The sequence below is a fragment of the Peromyscus californicus genome, unplaced genomic scaffold (assembly GCF_007827085.1).
Source record: "Peromyscus californicus insignis strain IS unplaced genomic scaffold, ASM782708v3 Scaffold_3__1_contigs__length_106647218, whole genome shotgun sequence".
Classification (NCBI taxonomy): domain Eukaryota; kingdom Metazoa; phylum Chordata; class Mammalia; order Rodentia; family Cricetidae; genus Peromyscus; species Peromyscus californicus.
The window spans coordinates 24,070,366-24,089,087 of NW_026294551.1; the positions used below are offsets into that span (position 1 = coordinate 24,070,366).

General features: G+C 50.0%; 1 protein-coding gene across 1 annotated transcript; it reads right to left on the reverse strand.

Annotated features, from left to right (window-relative positions):
* Positions 1-723: 723 nt before the first annotated feature.
* Positions 724-17,712, reverse strand: Psmd3 (proteasome 26S subunit, non-ATPase 3). Its single transcript, XM_052757363.1, has 12 exons — positions 17,336-17,712; positions 14,425-14,615; positions 13,995-14,132; positions 11,791-11,927; positions 9,672-9,862; positions 8,870-8,973; positions 3,116-3,230; positions 2,914-3,033; positions 2,690-2,793; positions 2,285-2,440; positions 1,293-1,343; positions 724-1,186 (listed from the first exon to the last, which is right to left on the reverse strand). The coding sequence occupies exons 1-12, from the start codon at positions 17,541-17,543 to the stop codon at positions 1,109-1,111; spliced, it is 1,593 nt and encodes a 530-aa protein (XP_052613323.1). The 5' UTR covers positions 17,544-17,712; the 3' UTR covers positions 724-1,108.
* Positions 17,713-18,722: the final 1,010 nt, after the last annotated feature.

An 18,722-nucleotide genomic window follows, 5' to 3' on the forward strand; every position in this document is an offset into this window, starting at 1 on the left:
CCTGTGTGCAGTGCTCCAGGAATAAGGCCTGACTGCACCGATGATCCAGTGTGGGTACTGTCATCAGCCCTGGGACACTTGACAAAGGCGGGTGGATGTCCCAAGCCACGTGCAGCTGGGGTTGGCTGGGGAGCTGAGGTGCCCCTTCCTGGCCCCCAATTCTGTGTTCAGTGAGCAACCTATCTCCCACTCCGCAGGGCCATTGGGCAAAACTGTTCCCACCCGGCCAGGCTTTGCTTTCTCTCGGGCACACCACGAGGCCAGCGCTCATTCTTTCTTGACTTTTAAAGGCAGGGTCTCACACAGCTCAGTTTGCTCTTGAACCCAAGCCTGGGCTGGGTCACAGGTGTGCGCCATCATGCCTGATTTGTGCAGCGCTGGAACTCGAACCCAGAGATTTTATGCATGCTAGGCAAGCGCTCTGCCCACTGACTTCCATCTCTTGTTGTTCGACCCCTTTGAGCCTCTTGGAAGTTCAGGTTCTGATCTGAAGACCAGGAGGCAAAGTCTAGTCCTTTATTTGATGGCGGGTGCAGAGAAGCCTAGGACACTCATCCATCTGCCTGACATTTGAGAGCCCTAAACCTGGGCCTCCTGACCTCAGTTCACCTCACCTGTCGTCCTTCAGTGCAGATCCGCTGGATCCTGATCACACTTGGGCCTAGGATGCCAACGAAAGAAAGCCACCTGGGCTTGTCAACACTGTAACTCAACAAGTGCAAGGAGCTTTGGAGAACTTTTTATTGTTTAAAAATCATAATTGAAGCTTCAAAAACATACAACCCAACATGTCCCAACTTCAGGCCCTAGTCCACACCCTAATCCACGGTTCTGCCCGTCCCCTCCTGCTGCCTACACCACCATTAGGCAGGACCCTGCCTCCAGGAGACTGCCACCCGTTCTGCCCACAGTGTATTGTCACCAGCTACAGAGAGGCATGGCAACAAGAGGGGGAGAGTTGGCTCCCGGCATCCCTGACCCTCCCGCACAGCACATATGCAGTCTGAGCTGTGTGTGGGAAAAGGAGGCCAGGTTCCCGGGCAGGGGACCCCTGAGGGAAAAGACAAACGCCAGTCTCCACTCAGCCCACCCCTCCCCAGGCCCCGGCTCAAGGGAAGCTGTCGTCATCATCCTCCGCCATCTCCTTGGCAAACTCCAAATCCTGCTGCTCCCGCTCACGCCGTTCCTGCGGAGAGAGGGGCTGCCGGCTTCACCCAAGGGAGGAGGGGCTGCCCTGCCCTCCTGCCTTCCCGGCTTCCCTCTGAAAAGGTCCACCCTTCACTCTTGCTCACCTCTGCCGACTCCAGGTCCTTGTTGTAGGATTTGGGAGGAAAGCGCATGGCCTGAAAACAGCAGGTGGAGAAAGAGAGAAGCAGGAGTCACTGGCGTGCCCTCTGTCTACCCCAGACACCAAGGCCTGAACACGGTGGGCCATGGCCACCCGCCTGTCTAGGTGCCAAGTTATCTATGTATGGACGTAGGTACGGAGGTACGTAGGTATGTATGTATGTATGTATGTATCCATCCATCCATCCACCCACCCACCCACCCACCCACCTATCTATTGGCAAGGTCTCTCTACATAGCCCTGGTGAGCCCGGAATTCACTTTGTAGACCAGGCTTGCCTCAAACTCATAGAGATCCACCTGCCTCTGTCTCCTGAGTGCTGAGATTAAAATGTGCACCATCACACCAGTTCAGAATTGAATTCTTATACTACCAGATGTTAAAGGTGAGGATAGAAATGACTTGATCACAAAGGGCCTCACACGTCTGCAGAGTACACTGTCAGATTTTAAGGCAGGCAGCAATACCCTGGTTCCTGGGTAAAGAGGAAGACCAGGCCAGAACAGGGCCAAACTGTGTCTAGGCACAGAAGGGGTTAGAACCTTCCATGGAACTAAATGCCACCTCATGGTTTATAGAGGTGAGCCTGGCCAAGTGCTCCATGTGGAGTAACTGTCTCGGCAATCCCTGAAGCAGGCCAGCCAGGCAGCAATTCACCATCTGCTTCACGGGACAGGGGCTCACAAAGGTGATCCCTTAACGCTGGGAGCCCTGCTGCTCCTCCCTGGTGACACTCTAAGGACAGAAGGCCCTACAGTCCTGCTGCCAGGGCCAGGGAGCACTGGCTGAGTCCTCTGTCCCTACGGCCCGATGCACATGAGTGATTTTTAGACATGGGCGAGGACATGGGCACTAACCAAGACAGGCTTCCCTGAATGTTCTGGGGAGGGAAGACATAAATGCCAAGGAGCCCAATCATAGCCAAGGGCGCCTCACCTTGACAGACATATTGTGGATGTCCAGGCAGAAGGAAATGCGCTGGTGGAAGGCTAGCTGGGGTTCCCGGGTAGAGTAGATGTCAATCATCTCTTTGGATTGAACGTAGCCCTTCTCATGATTGATGCTGGCCTCAATGACGCCGTCCCGGATGGCCTGTGGGCTCCCAAAGGGAGGAAAGGTCACCGCCTGCCAGACTGCTGTGCTGCTCTGGTCCTCTGTCCTAACACTCACGCCCAGACTCATTCTCCTTCTGACAACCTCCTGGCTTGGCTACAGTTCCTGGCATTTTCTGATGGGACTGGGCTACTGCAGTACCCTCTGGCCAAGTCCCTCCTACTCCTGCCCACTGGACCAGCAGGAAGGCCACATCCTTGGCCACTGTGGCTCCCAAGCCAGCCCCACCTTGGCGACAATGAACTCTGCATCTTCTGGGCTATCCAGCTGCAGCTTCTGGGCAATGTCCGCCAGGGAGATACGGGAATAGGAGAGGCTGATCATGCGCACACCTGTGGGAGCAGCAGTGGATTGGGCAGGTGGGCACAGATGGGTTACCACCCACCTACCCACGAGGCTGCCCGTCCCAGGAAGAAAGCCCATCCGCATCCTGTTCAGACTCAAATCCACACCTGTCTTAATCACATTGTGTCGCAGTCGGATAATTAGGGTGTAGGTCCCGTCTGTTTGAAACTTCTCCCCAAACTGATCCAGGACTTGGTTGAACTTGGCAAGATTTCCTGTCCTAACAGCTGTGAGGGCACAGGAGTGGCTTAGTTGATGTAATGGGTATACACACGGGCTCCAGGGCGGGCTCTGGGGGATGAGCCTTACCTTGGGTGAGGAGGAAGTAGGGCATGAGAGAGCGCTTGAGGGAGGGTTGCCGGAACTGCAGGCGGTCTGGGATCTCCCCCAGCAGGAGCTCCACCACAATCAGAAGCTTGTGCACCTGCCAGGGGTGACAGGCAGGGAGCACAGTGGGCAGGGAGCACAGTGGGCAGGGAGCACAGTGGGCAGGGAGCACAGTGGGCAGGGAGCTTGTACATGGGGAAACATGAATGGGGCTCTGATCTCATCAGACACACTGAGGACGAGGGAGGGCAGAATGGTGGCGTACACAGTCACGCAGGTAGACGGACATGTGTACACACAAACTAAATCAAATGAATTTAAAAGGGAGCGAGGGATGCGGAGATGGCTCAGCAGATAAGCATGTTTGCGGCTCCGGCAGAGGATAGGCGTTTGGTTCCCAGCACACACACGGTGGCTCACAACTGCCTGAAACTCCAGCTCTAGGGGATCTGATGTCGTCCTCTTCGGTCTCTGCGGGAACCCACAGACACACGGTGCACACTGACAGACATCCCACACACATTTCAATAAAATCTTTAAGAAAAAAAGAGGGGCTGGGATTTAGCTCAGTGGCAGAGCGCTTGCCAAGCAAGCACAGGGCCCTGGGTTCGGTCCTCAGCTCTGAAAAAAAAAAAAAAAAAAAAAAAAAAAGAAAAAAAGAAAAAAAAAGACCAGGCGTGGTGGCGCACACCTTTAATCCCAGCACTCAGGAGGCAGAGGCAGGAGGATTTCCGTGAATTTGAGACCAGCCTGGTCTACAGAGTGAGTTCTAGGGCATCCAGGGCTATGTGGAGACTCTTAACACTCCCTCCCTCCCTCCCTCCCTCCCTCTCTCTCTCTCTCTCTCATACTCACATCAAACAAACAAACAACCTACAGAGGATGAGAGGGAAGGAGAGGCTGGAATGACACAGTGTGGGGTTAGGATGCCCACCCCACCCGTGCTTTGATGCTGGCCCAGTAAGACCTCCTGTCAGGCTTTAGTCCTCAGAAGTGGAAGGGAGCAAATTTATGTCTGCCTTTTCTTTTCTTTTTTTTTTTTTTTTTTTTTGGTTTTTTCGAGACAGGGTTTCTCTGTGTAGCTTTGCGCCTTTTCCCGGAACTCACTTGGTAGCCCAGGCTGGCCTCGAACTCACAGAGATCCGCCTGCCTCTGCCTCCCGAGTGCTGGGATTAAAGGCGTGGCGCCACCACCGCCCGGCTATGTCTGCCTTTTCAAAAGACAGGCTTTCCTTATACAGTTTAGGTTATAGCCTGGGTTAGCCCTGTACTCGCCATAGAATTAGGAACAATACTCCTACCTCAACTTCCCAAGTCCTAGAATTTGACATGCACCAAGAAGCCTGGACCAATATATCTGCTTTTTCTTACTTTATATTTTTATTCTTTGAAAATTTCCTAAAATGTATTTTGATCATATTCATCCCCTACTCCCTTCCCTAAATTTCTCCCAGACCTACTTTGAAAGTTTGTCTTTTAAGGTTTATGGTGGAGAGTGTTGGGACCCTGTACATGCGCAGCATCTTACATCATCAGCCGGGCGGTGGTGGCGCACGCCTTTAATCCTAGCACTCGGGAAACAAAGCCAGGCGGATCTTTGTGCGTTCGAGGCAGCCTGGTCTACAGAGCAAGATCCAGGACAGGCACCAAAACTACACAGAGAAACCCTGTCTCAAAAAACCAAAAAAAAAAAAAAAAAAAAGCCCGAGAACAAAATTGCTGGCATTGCTGGCACACACTGGCTCCTGAAAGCCATTGGGTCCCTGTTTTAAGTAAAAAAAAAAAAAAAAAGGGCCCAGGTGGGCTAGTACATGCCAGGCCAGGCCAGGCCATCAACTGAGCCTTGTTCAAAGTGCCGCCTAGAAAGACAATCAGTCAGCTGACTATACCCAGGCACCAAGATGGCATGGGAACATCAAGCTAAGACCTCCAGCAGACCTAGGCTTGGCCACAGGCTCGAAGGGAACCCAGAATGAATGCAGCCTAGAAGCGATCCGTTTCTTTCCTTCTGGACACCAGAGCCACTGGCCCAGTCCTGGGAGTTTTGGGGTCTCACCTCTCCTTGTTTCCCTATTGTCGGGGTAGGGAGGACAGCCTTACCCATCTCACCAGATTTAATTGTACTTTCAGGGTTACTTAATGGAAAAAGATTTTGCAGCTAAGGTAGGCGCTTTCATTTCATTGCTCCCTCCGTGTGCCTCACTCCAGACCTGTCAGAGTGCTTCTCCTCCTCATGCACACAGACAGGGAGGGCCCTGATCTCTGCCTTGTCCCTGATTCCACAGAAATAAGTTCTCATGCACCACAAGCTTTTCTCTTCCCAGCTCCTCTCCTAACTCACTGCTCAGCTAATGGTACAGGACCACCACAGAACTGGAGTCCAGAGATCATCAAGTAAGAAACCGTAACAGCTAAAAGGTATTTACACCCCAGACCCAAAAGCGTCTGGGCTCTGCAAAAACAGACTTTAATAGAACCATCTATTACTGTTAAATGCTTTTAACAATTGGTCACCTGTGTCTCCTGGGTGCTAAACTAGTAAAGGAAACAGGTGCCTTAAAACAATCTGTCTGTGATAAAGCTTAACATGTTCCAATCTCTGTCTCTCTCATCAACACTAACCAATACAAGCAGAGTACTAAACACTACCATGGTCACTAATTTTCTTATGGCGGCTTCTTAACATGTTCAAAATTTTTCCCAAGCCCCAGAAACCAGCTTAAATCCATCTGGACAGGTGGGATCTACTTCAGGCCTTTTCTGTCTCATCAGCATCCTGTCAGACACAAAAGTGGCCAGGGTGCCAAGCCAAGAGGGATGGACGGCTCCAGGGCAGCAGGACAGCCCACCATCCCAAGATGCCTGTCTACCTCGGAAGGCCCCCTTTCTTACCCTTCCCCTAAGAGCCAACCGACGCCCACCAAGTCAGCTGGAAGCAGTTTTTCCAGGAGAGATGACACCCCTATTCCTATTCACTCATGTTTTTTGTTTTTTTTTTGTTTGTTTTTCGAGACAGGGTTTCTCTGTGTAGCTTTGCGCCTTTCCTGGATCTTGCTCTGTAGTCCAGGCTGGCCTCGAACTCACAGAGATCTGCCTGGCTCTGCCTCCTGAGTGCTGGGATTAAAGGCGTGCGCCACCACCGCCCAGCTCACTCGCTTTTTTTATAACAAGCAAAAAGTCTGGAATGTTAAGATCCTGCCTTCAATCTTCAGGGTCTGGCGTCTTACATCATCAGTGGGTGCTGGCAACTATGTACCCGCCGCATGGTAATCCCCAACTTAAAAAGTGGGGCACGGGTTCAGCCCTCAGCTTTGGGGGGGGCGGGACACAGACCCCCACCCTTCTCTTTCTGTGTTTCCTCTCTGCTCTGCTCCCCCGCACCCTGGCTCCCCGCCTTTCCCTTCTAATAAAGCTCTTTCTAACTCTGGTAGTCGTGGCTGTGGACAGTGACTTCTGTGCAGGTAACCAGTGCCATTTTACTATCAGAGAGGCTAATGGAATGGATGCTGAATGGCATCCCTAAAGAAAGTGAATCAGGGGCTGGAGAGATGGCGCAGAGGTTAAGAGCATCGACTGCTCTTCCAGAGGTCCTGAGTTCAATTCCCAGCACCCACATGGTGGCTCACAACCATCTGTAATGAGACCTGGCAGCCTCTTCTGTGTGCATAATAAATAAATTTAAAAAAAAAAAAAAAAAAAAAAAAAGAAAGTGAATCAGTCTCACGTTTACCAGCAGCACTGGTACCTGAGAAACCTCCCTCCCTCCCTCCCTCCCTCCCCCTCTCTCTCTCTCTCTCTCTCTCTCTCTCTCTCTCTCTCTCTCTCTCTCTCTCTCACATATGTGCACATGAGCTTTTTCTCAACAGAGTCTCACTATTTAGCCCTGGCTGGCCTGGAACTCACTGTGTAGACCAAGCTAGCCTCTGCCACCCAAATGCTGGGATTAAAGATGGATGCCGCTATGCCCCAGGTACCAGTGCTAATACTCTTGCCTGTGCTTCCTGAGTGTACAGTTGTGCCCCTCTATGCCCAGCTGCAACATGTATTTTAAAAAGTTGTGAAAGAGGTGGAGCAGGGGATAGGCTCTCTCCTTAAACACACACACACATTCCTTTTCCATTGTCCCAGGCTTCCTCATCTACTGAACAGTGGCCAAAGATTCCAGCCCAACTCTCTCGGCTCCATCCTGCCCCGGATGCTACTGTAAGGAGCCATGAATCCTTACATCTTGTTTGAGATACCAGACTTACCCACGAGGCTACACCAGCACGTGACATACTATTCATTATCTGTATGTGTAGTGATTTTTGTTGTTTGAGGCAAGGTCTTACACTACGTAGTCCAGGCTGCCCTTGAACCTGCCACCTTCCTGTGTCAGCCTCCTAACTACCTGGATCACTGTCTGCCACCATACCTCCCTTTTAATGAATTTTTTTTTTTTTTCAAGACAGGGTTTCTGTGTGTAGCTTTTGGTGCCTGTCTTGGAACTTGCTCTGTAGACCAGGCTGGCCTGGAACTCACAGAGATCCCCCTGCCTCTGCCTCCTGAGTTCTGGGATTAAAAGCATGTGCCACCACTGCCCAGCCCTTTTAGTGATTTTTAAAAGAAACTTAAGCGTGTGACTTATAGTGTAAGAATCTTCCAGGCTGCTCATGTGTCCTATGTGTCTGGAAATTCCTTTGTGTGAAAATTCTATTAGTATTCCAAAAACCAGTTCAAATTTAAGATTTCTGATTTTTTTTTCCCCCGAGACAGGGTTTCTCCTTGTAGTCTTGGTGCTTGTCCCGGGTCTCGCTCTGTAGACCAAGCTGGCCTTGAACTCACAAAGATCTGCCTAGCTCTGCCTCCCAAGTGCTGGGATTAAAGACGTGCAACATCGCCGCCCGGCCTAAGATTTTCTATTCTTTAAAACCAAGTTGGCCCAGTCTGAATTGAACACCACGCTTCCCAGCACACTGACCCATCACTGCCCATGTTCACCCACACTGACAAGGGAAGAATGGAGGCTGGTGCCATGCTGAGGCAGGAACACAGGCCTATAGCTGGAAGACTGGGTCCCAAACCGGGCTCTGATACTTTACATAGGCCCATGGTCCCTGAAGGCCTAATTCTTTCTCTCTCTCTTTTTTTTTTTTTTGGTTTTTCGAGACAGGGTTTCTCTGTGTAGCTTTGCGCCTTTCCTGGATCTCGTGCTGTAGACCAGGCTGGCCTCAAACTTACAGAGATCCGCCTGCCTCTGCCTCCCAAGTGCTGGGATTAAAGGCGTGAGCCACCACCGCCCGGCCTCTTTCTCTCTTTGAAACACCACCGAGAGACGCCCTCTCTATCCTTTCCTGTTACTCACGGTGACCAACACCAGAGTCTGAAGGCTCTGAAGTGGCCAAGGATTATGTGCACAGGAGCCCCTCAGCTTTGTGAATTATGAGACTGTCTGGATTTCCTGAACAGACAACACTCATCAAGATTGGCACGTAAGGGACCAAGTAAAAGCCTGGGCTCATCAACCCAAGCCAGGCCATGCCTGGGATACCTGCTCGGAGTGCTGGGGAATGAGGAACATTTCAAACTCATCTGAACGTCAGCTGGCAGAGGAGCTGAGGTGCTGCTGGCTGCTCCAGCACTCACAGTAGGGCGGCCACAGGGGGAGGGTCAAGGAGCTCGGGCTCCAGTACGGGGAAGCAGACCTAAAGGGTATCAGATAAGCAAGACCAGAGGGGAGGACCAGAACTCGGCTCACCGTCTGTTTGAAGCCGACAGCTGTGTGCTGTGGGGCCTTGCGCAGGGCATTGGTCATCGTTCTCCGGGCCTCAGAGTACTCCAGCTGGATAGCTTTGATTCGGCCTGGGGGACATGAGAGGAGAGTGGGTCAAAAGGGTGTTGATGGCGGGCTGGAGGGATGGCTCAACGGTTAAGAGCACTGGCTGCTCTTTCAGAGGTCCTGAGTTCAATTCCCAGCAACCACATGGTGGCTCACAACCATCTGTAATAAGAAGAATGTGCCCTCTTCTGGCCTGCAGGCATACATGCAGGCAGAACATTGTATACATAATAAATAAATAAATTAAAAAAAAAAAAAAACTCTAAAGCAAAGTTGGCATTTAAAAAAAAAAAAAAAAGAGTGGTGTTGGCCAGGCACTGGTGGCACACGCCTTTGATCCCAGCACTAGGGAGGCAGAGGGAGGCGGATCTCTGTGAGTTCGATGCTAGCCTGATGTACAACTCAAGTTCCAGGACAGCCAGGGCTGTTACACAGAGAAACCCTGTCTCAAAAAACAAACAAACAAACAAACCAAAAAATGGTGTTATTCCCCACAACCACCACTACCCCTCTTTGGGCAAACACCTTGGCTTTAGAATATTCTGGCCTCTTGCTTGCCTGATGCTTTGAGAATATCCCATGTGTGGGCCTGGACTGTGCTAATCAGCTCAAGCTGATGACCTCGTCCCTCCCGTCTCTATCTGGGATGAGTGCTATCTACGCCAGACGGGCCAACCCCGAAAAGTCTGCATCAGCTTTGTGGGTGGGGACCCCTGCTTACCTGTGTAGTAGAGGTACCTGGCCCACTCATTGTTGTTAGCCTGTTCGGGGAAGACAGACTTGGATACTAGTTTCTCAGCCTGGTCATACAAGCTGTAGTGCAGGTAATTCCGAAGCAAGAGGTTCAGTAAGGTAGCCTGTCCGTCTGCATCATGCCGGAGGGTGGCTGTCCGGAGCCGGGCATGTAAGAAACTGAGAAGGAAAGCAAAGGGAGGTCAGACTCTCAAACTAGGTCAGGCTTGGTAGCTAACATCTATAATCCCAGCACTGGGAGGCAGAGGCAAGTGGGCTTCTGTGAGTTTGAGGCCAGCCTGGTCTACTTGTCTAGTTCCAGGACAGCCAGGGCTACACAGAGCCCTGTCTCAAAACACAACCCTGACTTGCCCGATTTACCAATTACTTTTGGTCTGGCACCAATCTAGAAAGGACAACACTTGGGCTTATGATAAGAGTGTGGTTTACCCAGCAGGACAGATGGTGGCAGAAGCTAAGCAGAAACCAGGGGAAGAGCAAGAGGGACACAGGAGGCATGAGCGGGCTGGCTCCTTTCCTTCCGTCCTTTGGTTGTGAGCCTGAGCCTTCAGCAGCCGAGTTCTCTCCCAGCCCCAGGGTTTCATTTCACAGTACGCTTATGTGTGTGCACTTGAGGGTCACAGTGTGTATGCAAGGTCAGAGGACAACTTACAGGGGTTGGTCCTCTCAGTCCATCATCTGGGTCCTGGGGATCAAATTCAGGTCCTCAAGCTTGGCAGTAGGTGTCTTTACCGACTGAACCATCAACAGTCCCGGGACTAATTTTTATTTATTTATTTACTTACTTTTTTGTTTTTTCGAGACAGGGTTTCTCTGTGTAGCCCTGGCTGTCCTGGATCTCACTCTGCAGACCAGGCTGGCCTCGAACTCACAGAGATCTGCCTGGCTCTGCCTCCCAAGTGCTGGGATTAAAGGCGTGCGCCACCACCGCCCGGCTAATTTTTTTAAATTTTTATTTATTACATTAAAAATTGTGTATGGGTGAGTGTGCAATAGCACAGATATGGAGGTCAGAGGACAACTTTAGGGAACTGGCTTTACCCTCTTATGATGTGATCTCAGGGATGAACTCAGGCTGTAGGACTTTTACACAGCCCGGTCACACAGGACTGAGATGGTTACAGGGAAGGATAGACTTGAAGGAGGTGGAGAGAGAGGGTTCTGGGCAAAGGAGAGCCCAAAGGCTCTGAGGAGGGATTTCTGCTATGCCCGAGGAAGAAGAGGAGGCTAGTGTGCTGGCAGAGAGGAGAGGGAGCCAAGGAAGAAAGAGGAGTCGGTCAGCTCAGTTCTCAGAAACTACCACGAGGACCCTGGCTTTTCTCAAGGGCTCCGGCTGGGGTGGCTGGAGCAGGTTTTGCACAGAAAGCCAAAGTATTTCTAGTATGTCTTTCACCTCTACCTCACCCACCAATCCTCCCTAGCTGTGGGGTGACAGGAAGGGTAGTTCATTAAAGTCCAGAGGTTATCCCCATTGCTTACCCAGGATTACCATCCCCACAGCTCAGGGTATGTTAGCGATTACCCATTACCTGCTGGGTATCTGTGTTGGTTTGAACAAGATGGCCCCCACAGGCACATATTTGAATGCTTAGTCACCAAGGAGCAGCATTATTGGAAAGACTCAGAAGGGTCAGGAGGTGTGGCCTTGTTGGAGTAGGTGTGGTCTTGCTAGAGGAAGTGTGTCACTGAGGTTTCAAAAGCTCAAGCATCCACATACTCAGGAGGCAGAGGCAGGAGGATCTCTGCATTTGAGGCCAGCCTAATCTACGGAGCAAGTTCCAGGACAGCCAGGGCTACACAGAGAAACCCTGTCTCAATCGCCCCCCCCCCCCCCAAGCTCAAGCCAGCCCTCCACCCGCCTCAGACAAGGATGTTGCTCTCAGCTACTGTTCCAGAGCCATGCATGCTGCCATGATGACAATGGACTAAACCTTCTGAGTTGCCTTGGTCATGGTGTTTCTTCACATCAACAAACAGTGACTGAGACAGAACTTCACACCCACTCGTTCCTCATTCTCTCCAGGCCCACAACTCTGTAGTAGTGATGACCATGGCTCTGATCCCATGGAGACCTTGACTACTCATACCTGCGCACCACATCCAGCTTGTCCAGGAACTCATAGACTCGGGCGTGATAATAATAACACTTTGCAGCTACAAGGTCCAGGGCTCGGCGGTTCTGAGTGCTGATCTTCTGCATCAGGTCATCAGAGATTTTCTGGGCCTGGAAAGGGGTTTGGGGGAGTAAAAGAGAACTAAGTGGTAATTCTCCAAAGGTCAAAGAGGAAGTATGATGAGCCAGCAATTCTGCTCCTAGGTGTACATCCAAGAGAACTGTAAAGAGCTACAGACAAAAGCTTATAGATAAATGCTAATATCTGCATCATTCAAAGTAACCCAAGAACACATAAAGAACCAAGTGTGGTGCTGCATGCCTGTAACCCTGGTACTTGGGAGGGAGGAAGATCCAGTTTGAGGCTAGGCTGGGCTAGAGAAACAAAACTAAACAAAAACAGTAACAATAAACAAAGGAAGGCATATTCATTAGACTAATAGCCAGCTGGGGGCTGGAGAGATGGCTCAATGGTTAACAGCACTGGCTGCTCTTCCAGAGGTCCTGGGGTTCAATTCCCAGCACCCACAACAGTCTGCAGTTTCAGTTCCAGGGGCTCCAACACCCTTCCACATGCAGGTAAAACAGCAAACAAAAGACTCTTAACCAGTCACAAACATGTAATCCCACCAGGAGGACTGCAGCAAGTCTCGGGCCAGCTTGGGTTATAGAGTAAACACTGAAGTAAAACACAGGGAAACCGAGAGGCTAGGGGACAGTTCAGAGGTACAGTGCTTGCCAGCACGAGCACACGTGACATCCTCGCTTCCATCTTCAGTTAAAACCACAGAAGGACGTGCTCATTGACCCACGCTATGCCATTACCCACTGCCTAATCTTCAGACTTTGTATTAATGCAGGAGGCCAGTCTTGCACAGTCAGAAAGCACACAGGTGGCCTGTGGGTCGAGGGAAGGTGGCGTTTGTGCTGGAGCGGGGAACACGCCCTTGGGTTAGTGTGGATGGCAGTGCAGCCCTCTGTGTATACAGGAAAACCACCCAACCGCAGGCAGCAAAAGGATGGATTTTATTGAAAACAAAAACAAGCAAACAAAACGGTGACGTGAAAAAGAACAAAACAGAGCATGAAGAGTGACACCTGTCATTTCTGCATGTCCCGTGTAGCTACAACTGTCAAGCAAGATGACCCAACCTGGCAAGTGAGAGAACTGGAGTGCAGCTTGAATACCCAATTCCTTCCTGGAAATGCTTCAGGCCCAAAGCCAGAGTTCTTTACTACATGGATGAGCGTACGAGTGTTTTGCCTTAATGTATACTAGGTGCATTACATGCCTGCCTGGTGCTAAGCCAGAAGATGTTGAATCTCCTGGAGCTGGAGTTATATATGGTTGTGAGCTGCCGTGTGGGTGCTGGGAATCAAACCTGGGTCCTCGTCAACAGTAACCAGCACTCTTAACAGCTGAACCATCTCTCCAGCCTCACAGAGTTGGCTTTTTTGTTTTGTTTTGTTTTGTTTTTCGAGACAGGGTTTCTCTGTGTAGCTTTGCGCCTTTCCTGGGACTCACTTGGTAGCCCAGGCTGGCCTCGAACTCACAGAGATCCGCCTGCCTCTGCCTCCCAAGTGCTGGGATTAAAGGTGTGCGCCACCACCGCCCGGCCAGAGTTGGCATTTTAAAAATATAATTTTTACAAATATGTACTTTTATTTGCACGTGCACATGCCATGTATCAATCCTTCTGTCTCAGCCTCCTGAGTGCTGAGGTAATAGACAGGCACCATGCATGATTAGTTGCCATTTCTTTTTCCTTTTTTTTTTTCTGGTTTTTCCGGACAGGGTTTCTCTGTGTAGCCCTGGCTGTCCTGGAACTCACTATGTAGACCAGGCTAGCCTTGAACTCAGATATTTGCCTGCCTCTGCCTTCTGAGTGCTGGGATTGAAGGCATGTGCCACCACTACTTGGCTACCATTTCTTAAAGATCTATGAAAGTTTACGCTGTGCAAATGTGAGACAGGGTCTCACTATGCAGCCCACGCTGGCCTTGAACTCCTCTTCTGTCTCAGCCTCTGAGCAATGGGATTGCAGGTGTGCACCGCCATGCCTAGCTTGGGGAGGTGGGTGGAGAGATAGTTTACAGTGATCCCCTCTATTTCTTCACTGGAGATCATCTCCCCCAGAGACCTGGGGCTGGCTAATTATTCCCACCGCATCCTGGTACCTCTTTGTAGCGTTTGCTGTTCATCAGGAAGATGACCATGAGCAGCTGGAGATAAGCTTCCACTTCAGGTAGAAGAGGTGCTGATGCAGCTTTTCCTGTACGTGGACGGAACTGTAGATCGGCTTCTGTGTCCATGGGCTAGGGGAGGACAGGGTTACCATGGAAAAGTGCAGCCAACCAATCAACATGCGTTTAATGGACTCTCACTACGTGTTTTGACGCACATTTACTGAGTGCCTACTACGCACAAAGAATTTGCCAGGTGCTGAGGATACAAAATTAAAGACAGTCCTTTCCTTGGAGTGTCAAGGAGGCTGGCAACAGGCTATAATAAAGATTTCTGTAATCTCACAAAAGGCTTAAGAATGAAGCCATCACACCTGAGACACTGCAAATCCTATCAGACACCCTTGAAGCTAGCCCAACTCACTTCTTCTAGGAAGGGCAGCAGGAAGTCTCGAGTGGCATTATTGGAGGTGAAGAAGCCATGCACGGCCTTATAGAGAACATAGTGGTTGAGGCGGCGTGATGTGGACGGCAGCATCCGCAGCGCCCTCAGCACAAACCGAGGCTCCTTGCCCGAAACAGCCTTCTCTAGCTGTTTCACGTGCTCCTTGATATCTGCAAAGGACCGGAGAAGAAAGAGAAGTTACTTCCAGTTCCTCCTGTCCCCCACCACTCTGGGGGAGCAGTTCCATGGAACATGTCTATTTACCCTTTTGGCCCAATAGTTAAGCAGTATTTATGGATGCAGTGCACCAATGTTCAGACACAACCGGATACAAGGAAACTACAGCTGGGGCGGGGACAGGGCAGAGGAGAGCTGAAAGGCACAGAAAAGAGGTGAGAAACAATAGAAGAAATACATGGAGATTCATCCGAGCTGAGACTAGGGAAGGACTTTGTAAACAGTGGAGCAATCTCAGAGACAGGCACAGCGGACTGAGGAGTGTGACTACAAAAAAAGCCTTTTGAATAACCATGTCAACAAGAGAAAAATATGCGCAACACATGACCAGATTCACAGCTCATTTCACAAAGAACTTACATAACTGGCTAAGAGAAACTACTGAGGCTGGAGAGATGGCTCAGCAATTAAGAGCACTGGCTGTTCTTCCAGAGGACCCAGGTTCAATTCCCAGTACTCAACTGTCTGTAATTCCAGTTCCAGGGAACCTGACACCCTCACACAGATATACATATATATGTAAAACACCAATGCACATAAGTAAATAAATCTTACAAAAAAGAGAGAGAGAGAGAAACTGCTGGCCATAACTTCAAAACAAAAGTGGACATTGGACATAAGCAGAGGTTGGCAAGCCAATAAAAGACATGAAGACTGTATTTTGGTAGTATCCAAATATCTGAAAAAGGAAACATTTTTATATTACCAAATTAGTAATATTTTAAAATGGAATGGAAACAAAGAATAAAGGGAAAAGAACATTTATAATGTAAATCAGATTTTCAGGACAACATAAAAATCTTTAGAAATGGGGCCAAAGAGATGGTTCAGTGGTTGAGTACTTGCTGCTCTTCCAGAGGACCTGGGTTCTATTCCCAGCACCCACATGGTGGCTCACATCCGTCCATAACTATAGCTCCAGGGAATCAGATGTCCTCTTCTGGCCTTTGTGGGCACTGCACACAGGTGGTACACTTACAAACACACAGGTAAAACACTCATACACACAAACACAATTTACGAGAACGCAATCAACTGGCAGTTTCTTAGTCAGATTTCCCACTTAACAATGGTGCTTGTGATACCAATTATTACAAATAGTAACAGCTGCTTTGAATAGAGGCCTTACCATGAATTTACTATGTATGTGCTAGGCACAATTCATGCATTCTAACGTTCACAATAACCCAACAAAAGAGCTAATGCTATTAATAATCTCACTTATACAAACAGGGAAACTGATTCTGGACTTTCCAGTCTCAATCACTACACTGAGCAGTCAATAAATGCTTCTCGAATAAATTGAACCTTATGTTCATGGACGTGTTAAATGAAAAAAGACAAAAAAAAATTTTTTACATACTAATACCTTGATCCTAACTGTGTACTTCAGTGATTCCAATTATAGAAGAGCTTGAAAATACACAGGAAAACATGCTAATCCTGGTTGAATTTTTCTCCCTGTTACTTTAGAATTCTCATGTTTCAAAATTTCTACAGTGAAAAACTACAATGAAATGTGTACACACACACACACACACACACACACACAAACACTCAGGCAATGCTGAGTGACATCTCTACCACTGGCCACTTTTATTTCAGATAAAAGACCTTTACTGTACATAGATCCTGTTGCCAAGTTTTTTTTGTTTTTGTTTTTGTTTTAAAGTGGGAGTTGATGCAGTCCATACATACACACACATCCTCAAAAGTACCACTCGGGGCATAACGTGGCTTATCTCCATGTTTTGAAGTAGTTCCTCATGTAGTTAAGCAAAGAGAGAGAGAGAAAAAAATTCCAGTAAGGAGTCTGGTCCCACTTGAGCTAGAACTTGGAAAACCGCACAGACTCACAGTGAGAAGTCTCACCCCACCCACTTCAAACATGGACAGGATGGACTAAGTGGGAAAAGTAATACAGCAATTTAAGAGGAACAAGAGGACAACAGGAACCCGAGGACTGGCATCTGGAAGAAAGCTGAGGAAGGTGGTGGCTTATAGGAGTTGAGGCCACAGGTAAGCGCTATAAACAAACAAACAAACAACAACAAAAAGACAAACTGAGGAGTTAAAGTGTGTATGTGCTTGAACTCTTTAGAAACGAAGGGAGTAAGGACCTCAAGGGAGAGGAAAAGAGCAACGGGACAGTTTATAGATACTTCAATTACAGAAGTAAGGAAGCAACACAAGGTAGAAATAGCTCATCTAGGGAGTTCGCTAAAGGAAGCTAGAGCTACAGAACCCTTTATAAACTAAGGGGCCAGTGTAATGCTACCCTGGCTTCTTTAGACACAAATACAAACGCTGATTTCTAGAGCTCAATAACATTTCGGAGGCGCTAAAATCGGTTAGATAGGGTGTACATGGAGTAGATCAGTGGGGAGAACTGAAGAAAAGGCTCGATGAGACCAAGGTGCAACCCCAGATGAGGAGAGGGAGTGTGAGGAGAGCAGTCCGCAGCCTGGAGAACAGGTTCAGTCGCCGGCGGGGGTCGAGGGTGACAGGGCGGGCATTTCCGACCCCAGCCCCATGGACCGAACACAGGGAACCGAGGTAGGCGGAGGCTGCGCAGAGGTCCCAGGGAGAACTCGCATCACCGTGGCCGCTGTCACCCGTGATCGCGGCATGTCCCGGACGCGGGCTCCCGTACCTTCCAAGGTGACAGTGTCCAGCTCTCGCTGGGAGTGCTCGGTCGCGGCTGCCTTGCCGTCTCCCTCCCCCGTTGAGCCGCTCCCTGCTGCTGCCTCCTCTTTCATCTCCACATCCTGGGGGGCGGGCGGCGGCGGTTCTTGTTCCCCTCCCGGCGGCGGCTTTGCCTTGTCGGCGCCTCGGCGCCGCGCCGAGCCCTCCTGCTTCATGGCGCCCGGGGTCGCGGCCTAGTCCGGGGACCGAGGCAGGGGCCTCGCCTAAACCCTCACACCAGAGACCAGGCACAGAGCCGGGCCTGCACACCAGCGCGGGCTCGCGTCGGGCCGCACGATGACCGAGCAGCTGCAAACTCCTTCCCGGCGCTGGGGCTTCTGGGAAATGCCAGGCCCGGCGAGCAGATGGCCGATTTCGAGGAGGAGAAAGAAATCAACAGCCGAGGTGCACGATGAAGGCGGATCTTCTAGGAAGGGGGAGGAGTCCGCAAGAATTTGTGGGGCTTAGGAGTGGTGATTTTATCTTCCTCTCGAGTGCGTATCTCTGAATGTCCGCGAGAGGTCCCCTTAGGCTCCAACCCGGGCTACCCCAGACTCTAACTACGTAATTAGGTAGGGCCTATCGGAGCGCAGATCCAGATGACATCACAAGTTGCCGGGCTTTTTTTCCTTCCCAGCCCCGCAAGCTCTTCCAGTTTGCGCAGGTCAGGTCCCTTGTGAAATCCATCAGGCTCGCGCTCTCAACGCCCGCCAGATACTTCCAGCACCGGGAAGAAAGGGAGCTTGTGTACTTGTAGCTAGGCTGTTAAGTTGAACTGAGCTCAACCCCTGTGGCATCCGAACTTCCTTGTCAAATTTTTGTGTAGGGCTGAATATAAGGCATATCATCTCTGCAGCCTGGAAGTGTGATGGGGAGGGTGTATTTGCGTAGAATTAGTCAAATTTAATAATAGGAGTCCACGCTGTATACGGCTCAGGGTCAGTACCTAGAGGATTGTTGCAAATCCCAGCTCAAGAATGTAATGTAGGGCCAGATGTGGCGCCCACACCTTTAATCTCAGCACTAGGGAGGCGGATCTCTGTGTTTGAGGCCAGCCTGGTCTACATAGCAAGTTCCAGAATAGCCAGAACTACATAGAAAGACTGTCTCGAAATAATAGTAATAGTAATAATAATAATGTGGGCCGGCTAAATGGCTCAGGGGATAAAGGCACTTGCCACCAAATGTGAAGATACGAGCTTGTTATTGGGTCCCATGAGAGAAGGAGAGAAAAGAGTCCCACTGAGTCCCAGGAGTTGTTCTCTGACCTCCACAAGCATGCTGTGGCACACCCCCATAAATACATGCTTTAAAAAGAGAGAGAGAGAGAGAGTATAATGTACCCAGTCAGGCAC

Bases quoted from the DNA above. Each gene is read 5' to 3' on its own strand.
- Psmd3 (XM_052757363.1), bottom strand. From the start codon at position 17,543: ATGAAGCAGGAGGGCTCGGCGCGGCGCCGAGGCGCCGACAAGGCAAAG. The intron at 11,928-13,994 runs GTACCAGGATGC...ACCCCTTTCCAG, and splicing joins ACAGCAAACGCTACAAAGAG to GCCCAGAAAATCTCTGATGA. The intron at 3,231-8,869 runs GTGAGCCGAGTT...CACCCCTGGCAG, and splicing joins CTGTCGGCTTCAAACAGACG to GTGCACAAGCTTCTGATTGT.